Source organism: Psammomys obesus, unplaced genomic scaffold (genome assembly GCF_907164565.1).
Source record: "Psammomys obesus unplaced genomic scaffold, mPsaObe1.curated_primary_1811, whole genome shotgun sequence".
In the NCBI taxonomy this organism is placed as follows: domain Eukaryota; kingdom Metazoa; phylum Chordata; class Mammalia; order Rodentia; family Muridae; genus Psammomys; species Psammomys obesus.
This window is the reverse complement of record NW_026585644.1, coordinates 31,854,059-31,867,168: the sequence shown is the minus strand read 5'-3', so window position 1 is coordinate 31,867,168 and position 13,110 is coordinate 31,854,059. Positions and strand designations below refer to the sequence as shown.

Here is a 13,110-nt window from a genome sequence, read left to right as displayed (position 1 = left end):
TTTCTTTCTTTCTTTCTTTCTTTCTTTCTTTCTTTCTTTCTTTCTTTTTTGTTGAAGTCACTTTTTTCTTTTCTTGTTTCCAAAGTATTCTAGACCGCGGATTATGTGTGTGCACGTGTGTGTGTGCACAGCTGCCTACGCCCATGTGTACATATGAGTAGGTCAGAGAGGACATTATGTGTCCCTCTGCCACTCTCTACTTCTCCACTTTCTTTCCTTGAGACAGGGTCTCTCACTGAATCTTTTTTTTTGATTCTTTTAAAAAATATTTATTTATTTATTACAAATTATTCACTTTGTATCCCTGCTGCAGCCCTCTCCCTTGTCTCCTCCCAGTCCCACCTACCCTCCCTTTTCTTCCCCTATACCCCTCCTCTAGTCCCTGATAGGGGAGGTCCTCCTCCTCTTCTATTTGAGCCTAGCCTATCAGGTCTCATCAGGGCTGGCTGCATCATCTTCCTCTGTGGTCTCAGTAAATCTTGACTCATTGTTTTTTGGCTAGGCTGGTTGTAGGCAAGCTCCAGCAATCCTCCTGTGTCTGCCCCTCTGCCCTCCACCACTGTACTGGGATTACAGGTACAGTCATGCCTAGCTTTTTGTCTTTTTGATGTGGGTGCTAGGCATTTGAATTCAGGTGCTCATGCTTTTGCAGCAAGCTGTCTCCCAATGATTGTCCAGCCCAGCCCAGTGATTTTTTTTTAATGTAATTTTTATTACATGATGGGGGTTGATCATGGGAACTGTGGATGATCATGGGATAGTAGATGTTCCACAATCCAGTTTTGACCTAGCACAGGCTGAGATTTACCTCTTGTAGCTCTACTTGTGGCAGTTACTGGAAAGGCTTGCTAGCAACGTCTTGACTGTTCCTAAGCACTGTCCAGGAGAGTGACCAGCATAAAAATCCTGGGGGTACTTGGATAAGGCCAGCCATTTGCTGGTACTTGCAGCTTCGCTTAGCTTACACAGGGCTGACTTTATTAGCTTCCACATCTAAGAAGGTGTACCTCATAGCCTTGTGGACCTTGATATCTGCTCTGTCTCCTGCCCCCTTTTATGAGACAGGGTTTTGCTATGTACTCTTGGTTGTTGGGGAATTTTGTAGAAGAGGTTGGCCTTGAACTGAAGGTGAACAGCAGGTCTCTGTCTCTGTTGCTGGGTTTATAGGTATGTGCTGTATACTACCATGGCGCTCTTCTCTTTTGGGGAAAGTGAAATCACTGGGTTGGAGGTTTTTGTATTTTAGTTAAAATGTTTATTTGTGATTGTGTGTGTGTTTGTGAGTTGAGTGCAGGACACATGTGCTACATGGAAGTCAGAGGACAATTTTGTGTAGTCCATTCTTTCTTTTTATCTTCATTTGGATCCTGGGGATGAAATTCAGTTTACCAGGCTTATAGGCAAAGCATCTTTTCCTGCTGAGAGTCATCTTGCTAGATCTGTATTTTAATTTGTACAGACTTGCACTACGAAGAGACAAAATAAAATTATCCTCACTGTACAGTAGTTTCAGCGCTTAAGTTTTTTTTTTTTTAAGATTTTATTTATTATTTATTTTATGTATGAGTGTTCTACGTGAACATCTGCGTGCCAGAAGAGGGCATGAGACCCCAGTATAGGTGGCTAGGAGCCACTATGTGGTTGCTGGGAATTGAACTCAGGACCTCTGGAAGAGCAGACAGTGCTCTTAACCGCTGAGCCATCTCTCCAGCCCGGCACTTAAGTTTTGAAATGCCTAGGAATTAGGTTTTAACTTTCTTGAAATCTAGGGACTGCCACATTCATTATAATCTTTAGTATATCAAACAAGAATAGGCACCTAATAAATGGTGTGAAAGGAATGAATCAGTGAAGATGAAAGCTACCAAGTATCTGCACTTGAGACCATATGTTCCTTCCTCTTTTTAACAATCGTTACAGTTTCAGATTCATAGTGGTGGTGCTGCAGTGAGGCTAACTTCCAAGTCTGTGGTATTTTCTCTACTTGGTCACGGTTCACAGTGTGTAGTATCTGTCTCCACTGCCCACTACTACTGAAAGTCAAACTTAGAATTTATATCATGATATTCCTGGACCACAATCTTGAGCTATTTTTTTATTTTTAGGTAATAGTCCATTTTAGGATTAAAAACAAGAACTACCGTCCAGAAAATTCTGTTTGAGAGAAGTGCATTTAAGTTATTGTAGACAGTTTTTATTTTCCTCTAACTTGTAGCCAACTGTCCCTTGCATGTCTTTTTTGTTCTTAAATATGTTTTGTAATGATTGTTTAGAAACAGTATACCAACCATTGCTTTTGGGACATTTGAGAAACATTCAGCACATTTTGTGTGCCTGTCGTTTCAGGACTTGGTAGACAGTGGCTGGCTTCAAGTAAAAAGCAGTCCCAGTTTTGTTTTCTGCAGTCATGGTAACTGCTACCTCTGTGCATTCTTTTTTTACGAATAAAAGGAAAAAAAAAGGATCAGCTGCATTTTTGAGCTTTCTAATAAGACCTGGAATATGCCTGGTCCCCCCCTCACTTAAAAGGTAGACTAAAAGGTGGTCTTATTAAGAAAATTGGAAAAGACTGTTCATTCCCACAAACTTTATGATCTAATGTGGGACCTTTGTCTCTATTACTAGTTTTTATTTCTGGTTTTTCATTTTTGAGAATTTTGTGCTGTTACGATACTTAATATCACTGTTGTGACTCTTTATCAACCTGATGAATTGTATTGATTTCAAGTAAGTCATTTTTAATGCTCTTAATGTCTTCTGTACATAGTAGGTTTTCAATGAATGTTTGTAAATTGAATTTATTTTCTTAGTCTAAGATCTTTTCCTACTCATGGATTGTAATTACTCTGACAGATTGCTAAATGGATGTGGGTAGATTGCATAATCTCTCTGAAATATCTTTGTCGTGAAACTAGTAACACCTACCCTCAAAGGGTTAGGCTATAATTAGCTAGTAAAGTGCTTTGAAGATGAAGAAGCTAAGGTTGAGCATTATGATCAGCCTATTAAAGGTACATTGTTACTATCGGGTTTGTAGATAAAAGCTTTCCCAAACCTTGAAGATAATTAAATGGTGTTAAAATAATTATTTTGTACCCATTTACTTCTGGTTATTTGTATTACCGAAATCCTTAGATTCTTTTGGAAGGAGGAAACCTTTTGTAATACTGTTTATACTGAGGTCTGGTCTTTATTATGTTTATGTTGAAACCCTTTCATGGTAAAAGAAGGGAGTACAGAGGTCTAGTGCATCAGTTAGGATGCTGTGCCCAGATGATACTTGAACTGTGTTATTTACCTGAAGCCTTCAAACTTGCATACTAAGCACCATTTAAAGGCCCTTGTTGGACTTACTCCACCTCCAGAGATTCTAGTTCAGCAGGTTGTAGCTTATGATGACTAATACATACAGGCATGTTCTGATGCAGATGGTATTTGGACAGCAGTTTGAGAGAAGCTTTTACTTGTTTCTTTGTTTTGTTTCTCTGTGTATCCCAGGAGTCACTCTGTAGACCAGGCTAGCCTCCAACTCAAGAGATCTGCCTACCTTTGCCTCTTGAGTGTTTGGATGAAAGGCATGAACCACCATGCCTGGCCCAAAATTCTTCTTTTTTTCTTTTTTCATGTACAGGATCATTTCTTTATTATTATTTTTTTATTCTTCTCTCATGCAGTACATCCCTACTGCAGCTTCCCCTGCCTCTGTCTCCAGAGTGGTGGGATTAAAGGCATATGTCGCTACACCTGGCCTAAAGCTTCTTAAAGGTGGAACTAGAAGGTCTACCAAAATACAAGAATAACCAATTACAAATATAAAAGCTCACTTATTGATAATTTAGAAAATTATATGGACATAGTACTTAAAAATTACTAGATATCAAAAAATTTACCTTTTTTTTGTATATTTAATTTCTTAGTACATAGTACTTGTCTTCAGAGTTTTGTTTGGAACACTTTAACACTTGTAGGTAAAGAACTTGGTTAAATAAGCTTGAAATAATTGTGAAATAATGATGTATAAATGGTGCAGACATTAGGACGATTCAGTAATTTAGGTTAGAATTTTTCTAGGAAGATTTAATGAAAACAAACAAAACAAAAATAAAAACAAAGAGTCTTAAACAGTGAGTGATAGGATTTGATTAGAAGGAATAATGGTGGCAGCATGTGATGGTGTACTCCCAGCACATGGAGGGCAGGGGCAGAGAGGAGGGAGAGAGGCAGAGAGGCAGCAGAGAGGCAGAGGGAGGCAGGAGAGAGGGAGAAGCAGAGAGAGAGAGGCAAAGAGAGACAGAGGGAGGCAGAGAGCAAGGCAGCAGAGAGGCAGAGAGAGACAGGAAGCAGGAGAGAGGGAGAAGCAGAGAGAGAGAGGCAGAGAAAGAGAGGCAAAGGCAGAGGAGGCAGAGAGAGAGAGAGAGAGGCAGATGCAGAGGAGACAGAGGCAAAGAAAGAGAGAGAGAGACAGAGACATACATACACAGAAACAGAGAGAGACAGAGAGGCAGAGGCAGGCAGATCTCTGAGTTTGAGGCCAGCCTGGTTTACACAGTGAGTTCCAGGCCAACCAGAGCTACATAGTGAGATCCTGTATCAAAGAAGCGAAGAGGACTGTTGCTGAGTTGCACTATCTAAATTGGTAAAGCAGCTTATAGGTATTAGTTTCAATACCACAATACACTTGAGCTTAGAAGATACAGCATTTCTTCTCAGTGATTACTTTAAAAATATGTTCTATAATAGTTTTCTCCCTGTTACAGGGATGAATCACTAACCAAGCACTTGGCCATTGTATATATCCTAAATCTAATGTGCACTTAAGTCACTAGTTTTTTTTTTTGTTGTTGTTGTTGTTGTTAATTTCTGATTAAAAATGTCTGAGAATGGAGCGTAAGCTTCTCTGAGTGTGTTTCTCTGTCTCTCTCTTCTCTTCCTTCTCCCCTACTTCTGATACAAGGTCTTATGTACCCCTGACTCTTGTGGCATTCCCTATGTAGGCTAGGCTGGCCTTTAAGCTCATAGAGATAGAGCCACTTGCCTCTGTCTACTGAGTGCTGAGATTAAATGTGTGTACCCACTAGGCTCAGCAGATTTTGTGGGTTTTTTTTAACTTTAAAAATTATTTTTTATTTTATATGTATAGGTGTTTTGCCTGCATGTATATCTGTGCATCACATGTGTCCAGGTACCAGAAGAGAGTGTTGGATCTCCTGAAACTGGAGATACAGATGGTAATGAGTCAGCATGTCGTGCTGGGAATTGAACCCAGATCAGCTGAAGAGTAGCCATCATTTTAGCCTCAGATTCTGTGTTTCTAATGGTTCCCAGGCTGATGATGCCTATGCTGTTGGTTTTCATAGTACACTGTTATATATGAATGTCTTGGAGGAATCATTGACTTGTAAGGCATTTACTCTTTGGGAGACCATAAGTATGATAGAGTGCAGTTTCTGAGATAGAATAGAACTGTTTTAGAAGTGAAAGGACTGAGTTTTAGGTACCCTTTTTCCTTCCTTCCTTCCTTCCTTCCTTCCTTCCTTCCTTCCTTCCTTCCTTCCTTCCTTCCTTCCTCCCTTTCTTCTCCTTCCCTTCTTTCCTCTCCTTCCTCTCCTCCTTTCAGAGGTAACATTTCACCATGTAACCCTGGCTGTCCTGGAACTCACTACATAGACCAGGTTGGCCTCAGACTCACAGAGATCTCTCTGCTCTGCCTCCCCAGTGCTGGCGTCAAAGGTTTCTAGATGTTTCTCTTTTTCCTTTTCTTTTGGAAATTTATTAGCTAGATGATCTTGGATTAGCTAGTTAACTTATATCAGAACCTCAGTATTTAAAGGATAGGGTTAAAGGATAGGGTTAGAGAAAGCAAGACTCTAAGGAACTGTACAATTTAAAAAAGAAACATTCTCTTTTTGTTTTGTTTTTTTGAGACAAGGTCTCACTTTGTAGCCCAGACTAGCCTTGAATTTGTGGTTTTCTTGCTGTAGCCCAGGTACTGGGATTTCAGGCATGTGCTACCATGCCTGATTCCTATGTTTAAGTTTATAATTGCTTTTTTTGTGTGTGTTGCCAGTACTAGTACTCTGCAGCAGATGGAGATCACTACCAGATGAAATCAATTGAAACCCAGAGTTTTGGAGCCCAGTCCCAAAGGATACATCTGTAAAACTCTCCTCCACTAAAGGCTCAGGGAACATTGTGGAATAGGAGGTGGACAGATTTTAAGAGCCAGAGGATCAGGGGGTTTGCTGTGAGACTGTGTCTTCTAGTAATGTCAGAGGCTACACCCATAAAGTCTCACCAACATGACTGTCCAAGCAAGAGCTGAACCTTACACAAAGAACTATACACACCTGAGTAAAGGTAGGAGTAGGAGAGGGTCTTCCCTAGGGAAGAGCACACCAATTTGTTGTCAATGCCAAATGGTCAGCTCTGTAAACATATATACAGGTAACATTATAAGGAGTGAGTAGGTTGTAGTTAGGAATAAATATGTATGTAGATACATATATATTATGCATGCACTAACAAGAAAAGAGGCCATGAATTTCAAGGAGTGAAGGGAGGGGTATATGGGACGGTTTGGAGGGAGGAAAGGGAAAGAAGAATGTTGAAAAATGAATTATAATTTTCTTAAAAGAAAAAATGTTCATGGCATTTAGGTGGGGTAACACACACCTTGAATTCCAGCGCTTGGATGGTAAAGGCAGGCAGATCTTTGTGAGTTTGAGGCAAGCTTGCTTTATATAGTTCTAGAGAAAACTGTCCTATTAAATGGATGTCTTTAGAATGTACATACACACCTTTAATCACATATTTTCTAGTAACTTTTTTTCTTGGTATTACTTTATGGGTACAAAGCACTACCACTACAGTCTCAGCTCCTAATAACTGTATTTTCACGAGTACAGTACAGACATCTTGCTTTGGGAAAATATAAAAATGTGTATTTACAAGTTGGATAATTTTTATGCATTTTTCTCAAATGTATAGCATAAAAGAAAACAATTAGGTTTTCTAAAGAATTTTTGTTTTCTTTGAGACAGGGTCTCCCGATGTTTCTCAGGCTGCCCTTGGTCTAAGCAGCCTCTTGTGCTTAGAAAGGGTGGAATTAAGATGTGGGAGAGAAATGAGCAGTACAGTGATAACTCCATGTCTTTTATTTATATTTTAGAAGTAGATATTACATGTTTGTGTTTACATGTTTGTTGTTCTTTCTCTGGCTGTCTCTGCCTCCTTAAGTGCTGGAATTACAGGCATGCACCACCACTCCCGGCTTGTGGTTTTCTGTTTTGAGAGGGCTTACTAATAGTGAAACTCTCAGTTACAGCAAGCACAATTAGTACTAGTTCTTGGTTTTTAAATACCATCTTTTGCCAAAAGGAACCAGGGATCCTTGCAGAAATGATTATTTATAGAGCCAGAAAGGAGAGTACAAAATGAGTCCTGAGCATTCTGTAAAAAAGTATTCAAGATGATGGGGTGTGACAAAAGATACAGGACCCACTTTTTTTCTTTTAATAATGACAAGTTTTAAAATTTTTTATTTAGGTTTTTCTTTTTTAAGGATTTACTTATTTATTTAATGTGTGCTGGTGTTCTGTCTGTATGTATGTGTGAGGGTGTTAGATCCCCTGGAACTGGAGTTAGAGACAGTTGTAAGCTGCCATGTGGGTGCTGGGAATTGAACCTGGATCCTGTGGAAGAGCAGCCAGTGCTTTTAACCGCTGAGCCACCTCTCCAGCCCCCAGGACCCACTTTTTAAGGAGCTTCTGTTGGCCATATCTTGCATAATTTAAGCAACAAAATAAGAGTACAGTGTTACGATTTGTAGCATAGCGAATCCATGGGTCATATAGTCCCATGAATTTCTAACCATATAGGTTAGAAATTAGTAAATTAGTAGGGTAGGAGAACATTTCCCCTTAAAGCAGAATGCCAACTAGAAATGTAGAAAGAGTGATGCAGGTAGATAAGAGTCACTGTCACAGAGAGGTTCTGGGGGAAGGTTTGCTTCAGAGTCAGGATATTGCTAAGTTATCAGAATATTATGTAGTAAAACAGTTGGGAAGAACCTGACAGATCCCAGCTTGACCTGGTGATTATGGTCAAGTGATGGGGTAAGGGTGAGTGTAGGGTACATAACATATTTCATACATTCTTTCTAAAATGTGTGGCCTAAATCAGATTATGAGGAAATTTGTCTAGACCCAGACTGAAGGATTGGTTTAGCAAATGGAAGCTGATACATATTTGTTCTTCCCCTGTTTCCCTTCATCCCCGTGCTACCTTCCCATTTATTTCTAACGGTTTTTGGAGACAGATCTTGTGGCATAGCTCTAGAACTTAATTTATGTAATTCTGGGTGTTTTCACATTTGAGCTAATCCATTTTGCTTCAGCTGCTTAGGTGGGATCACAGGTCATGCTAGGCTGAAAACTGTATTCTTACAGTCAAGGTTGTTAAAGAAAATTAAAGATCGAGGCTTTGCTGAAAAGTGAGAGAGAAGATCTGACTACTAAATACAATGAGCTCTGGGATAGGATCTTGGACTTGAAAGAGATATTGTGGAGGAACTTGGAAAATTTGAATGGATTGGCTATGTGTTATGTTTTTCTAAATTGGAAGGTTCCATGATAGTAAAGTGTCCTTGCTTTGGGATTTGTATACTGGAGTATTTAGGCAAGTATGAGGCATCAAGTCACAGAGAGATACATATGCACCCCAAGCAGTCATAAGCTTTTTCATTTTTTTGAGACAGTGATTACAGGCTGGCTCAAATTCCTTATATATAAATTAAAATAAAACATATCCAAGCATATTAATCTTGATAGGAATAATACATAGTTTTTTTTTTAAATGTCTTTTAGAAAGCTGAAGTTGATGGTAGCTTAAGTGATAGCCACGTATCTCCTCCAGCCAAACGCACTTTGAAACAGCCGGATTCTGTTTGCAAAGACAAATCAAAATCACGAAGTACTGGTCAGCGAGAGGAATGGAACATACCAACTGGTCAGTCCAGGTAAGGATTAATTGGTTTTTGTTTATTGTTTTTTTTTCTTTTATGAATTCATGGATTATTTGCTATGATTCAGGGCTGATAATGGTGTTAATTTTCTTTTAAAATGAAAGTGTCTTATAAATACTCATGTATATTCATAATTGGTATTAGATTTATTATTTTAAACTTTCGTAATTTTATTTTTCCAAATAGGTATTTTTTTTTTATAAAGACATATAACATGTACCAGAAACTATTGTTACTAAATGAATAGCGATTTTGATGGGTCTTGAATGTACATGCATATTTATAATTCTGAGTTGTTTTATTTTAGCTCTACTTTTAAAAGCATTTATTTAATTTTATGAGCATACATATGTGTACACAAGTGCACTACATACGTATGTGTACATGAGGGCATGGGAGGTTAAAGGACAACTTTAAAGGGCATGAGTCTGTTCTTTCATCATGTAGATCTTGGGGATCAAACTTAGCTTCTCAGGCTTGATGGCAAGGGCTTTATCTACAAAACCATCTCACTAGCCCTATATATTTACTCATTTTTGATAGAGTCTCATATAGCCTAGGCTAGCTTAGAACTTGTTTTGTAGTGAGGCAGTCCTTGAACTCTGGACTTTTCTGCTCCCATCCCCAAGTACTGGGGTACAAGAGTGCGCTATTGTGCCCAGCTCTTCTTTATAAAGAGAAATATGCTAATGATTATTACTGTCAGTTACTTGGATTGCTTAAAAGTTTTGTTTTCCTTTCATCTCCACCTCCTTGTGAGGAAGTGGTAGTTGGGTTTGGGGTTGGGCTAGGGGTTATAAATGCTGAGAATTAAGCACATCTCCAGCCCTCTTTCTTAAAAGCAGATTTTTCATTAGCAACAAAGTAGGAGCCGTAAACTGTCTCTTTTGAAGCAAAACAGAACCATATTGTGTTTTTTTTTTCCTCCAGTGATATTCTCATTGTTCAGAAAACTATCCATCCATCCATCCATCCATCCATCCATCCATCCATCCATCTATCATATATCTATCTGTGGAATGATTTTAAGATTACTTCTTACTGTTTTGAATAATTTAATGATGTAAAATTTTAATCATTTATAACTACATCCATCCAAAATTTATTTTGGCAACAGGACTTGTGAATAAACTGATAATTTGCAAATAAACTTGAGTCAATGTTATGCTGGGGCCAATGCCAAAGTGTACTTATGAGGTAATAAAAGTGATTCTTCTGTGGTTTTAAGTTAATTTTGAGAATGATTTTGGAGCATTCCTGAGAAGCATCGTGCAGCAGCAACATAGAGTCCATGTATTACAGCAGTTGCTTTAGACTCGCATCCATATGCCTGGAGTACCATGCATATGCTGTACAAAGTGCTAAATGTAGAATTTGACTTTTGAGCATATATTAAGACAGACTTTTTATTTGTTTTCCAGAGAGAAGGGGGAATAGGTTTTATGTTTAAAATAATTTGAAGATGCATCATAGTTTAAAAATTATCAAATGTTTTTGATATTTAAGTAATTCTTTCCTCTCTTACAGATTGTTTGAAAAAGTTTGTCATAGCTTGGATTATATTTTCTAACAAAGACTATAGTTGTTGTCTGTTGCTATGACTCCTTATGGTCTTGGTTAAATTAATGCTACTTAACCTTAATCTTTTAATAGGATTTGAATTGGTACAGTTGACAACAAAATTATTTCAGTTTATAATTTGTTATTAAAGTTTCTCTTGAAATAATAAAATGACTCTTAGCTAGTATATTTATATTGATATGGTATCAAAGTAAAACATATAATTTTGTGGAAAATATGTTAATGTTTTAAAGATGGATAATGACAGTATTATTTATTTCTTCCATATCTAAACAAATATTGATATGCTTGTTTATTAAATATATTTGTATTCTAGGTTAACTTCTCAGCCTGGTGCTACATTACCAAACGGACATAGTAGCTTGTGTGAGTATACTGCTGGGAAAACTGGTTAATATTGAAATTCTTTTTTAAAAAAGATTTATTTATTATGTATACAATATCCTGTTTGCATGTACACCTGTATGTCAGAAGAAGGCACCAGATCTCATTATAGATGGATGCTCATTATATTGATTGCTGGGAATTGAACTTAGGACCTCTGGAAGAGCAGTCAAAGCTCTTAACCTTTGAGCCATCTCTCTAGCCCCCTGAAATTCTTACAGTGGTGTTAGTTTAAGCATGAAAGTAGATTAAAAGGTAGTCATTTAGTTTTGTTTTTATTTAATCTTTTTTTTTTTTTCTCTTCTCTACTGGGGATTGAACTGTGCCCCGGCATGACCTAAAAGTTTCCTACGTCTGAGCCATACATTTTAACCCCTTAGAGTGATTTAATAGTGTTCTCAGCACATAGTTGGAAATGACTAAATTTCATTTATAGCAAAAATATTAAAATTGAGAACCTTGATTGTTTAATATTAAAGCCATTTAAGAGGTTATATTTAGTTACTGTAGCTTTTTAAGGTTTTGATTTTTTCCCCCTATTTTTCTGTACTCTGCACTTTGAAATGAAGCTGTTTGTCTTGCAGCCCTTCGAAGCCATCCCCTTCGAGGGGAAAAGAAAGGAGATGGCGATCTTTCATGTATAAATGGTGACATGGAAGTCAGAAAAAGTTGTCGGTCCAGGAAAAACAGATTTGAAAGTGTGAATCAAAGTTTATTATTTGATCAACTAGTAAATAGGTATGTATTTCTGCATTAAGCAATTTCATTTAATTTTTTAATTTTAAGCTGTTTCTGTGTGTGCATTTGTATATGTGTGTGTGTGTGTGTGTGTACATCTGTTTGAATGTGTATCGAGAGGTATGGGCCATTGGAGAACAGACGTGGAGTGTTCACTCAATTGCTTTAATTTTTGAGACAGGATCTCTCACTGAACCTGGAGCAAACCAATTGGCTGGATTGGCTGACCACTGGCTCCAGGGATCTCCCTTTCTCTACCTCCCTGTTTACACATGTTGCTATCCTCCCACCCCATATTTTGTTTACATGGGTGCCATTGCCATTTTTTTACTTGAACTTAGGTCTACATGTTGCATAGCAAGGACTTTATCCATTGAGCCATCTTCTCAGGCCTTGCTTTTTATAGGGGATGAGGTAGAGTGGGACAAGGGTTTTTTTTATGTAGTCCTAGGTTGGCCTTGAACTTACTTCAACTTCCTGAGTGCTGAAATCACAGGCATGTACCATCATGTCTTGTTTTTTTAAATTTTCACTCTAGACCGGTTTTCCTGTGTAGCTCTGGCTGTCCTGGAACTTGTTTTGTTGACCTGGCTGGCCTTAAACTTAGAGATCTGCCCATCTCTGCCTCCAGAGTCCTGGGATTAAAGGCGTGTGCCACCACCACTTGGCTTTCAAACAATATTGTTTTTAAACAATATTAAATTCTCTTATTGATATGCAGTGAACTATAACTTCACCAAGATAATAAATTGGTGTTTTGGGCCTGTATCTGTGTGATTGAGGAACCTAGCCTCTGACTATCAACTCAGCATCTAAAACATCCATGAAACTATTTTTCATTATACATTATGCATTGCTTTAGTCCTTTTTCTGTGGCTATAACAGAATGTCAAATAAAGACAAGGAATTTAATTTATAGCAACATATTATTTTATGTGTGTATGTACCACAGTCTTATCCATTCCTTACTTGCATTTCTTCATTGTGAATAGAGCAGCAATGAACATTGCTGAGCAAGGATCTGTGGAGTAGGATGCTGGGTCTGTTGAGCATATGTCAAGGTGTGATATAGCTTGATCATGGTAGATATATTTTTAGCTTTTTTGAGAATTCTCTACACTGATGTCCAAAGTGGCTAGACCAGTTTGCAATCCCAAAATATTGAGTGAGAGTTGCTTTTCTTCACTCCCACTCCAGCATTTGTAATGTTTTGTTGGTCGTTGCCATTCTGTCTGGGGTAAGATGAAGTCTCAAAGTTGTTTTGATTTTGCATTTTTCTACTTGTTAGCGATGATGAACATTTTTTTGATGTTGGCCAGTCTTTCTTTTCTCTTTCTTTCTTTCTTTCTTTCTTTCTTTCTTTCTTTCTTTCTTTCTTTCTTTCT

At 37.9% G+C, this 13,110-nt stretch overlaps 1 protein-coding gene across 4 annotated transcripts in view; it reads left to right on the top strand.

Moving 5' to 3' along the window:
- The window catches only part of Atad2b (ATPase family AAA domain containing 2B), a 135,180-nt gene that overhangs the window by 11,173 nt on the left and 110,897 nt on the right, over positions 1–13,110 (top strand). For all 4 annotated transcript variants that reach the window (XM_055626044.1, XM_055626059.1, XM_055626052.1 and 1 more), the window contains exons 2-4: positions 8,865–9,016; positions 10,920–10,969; positions 11,572–11,725. In XM_055626044.1, the coding sequence (XP_055482019.1) occupies positions 8,865–9,016; positions 10,920–10,969; positions 11,572–11,725 (356 nt within the window). The remainder of the gene's footprint in view (positions 1–8,864; positions 9,017–10,919; positions 10,970–11,571; positions 11,726–13,110) is intronic.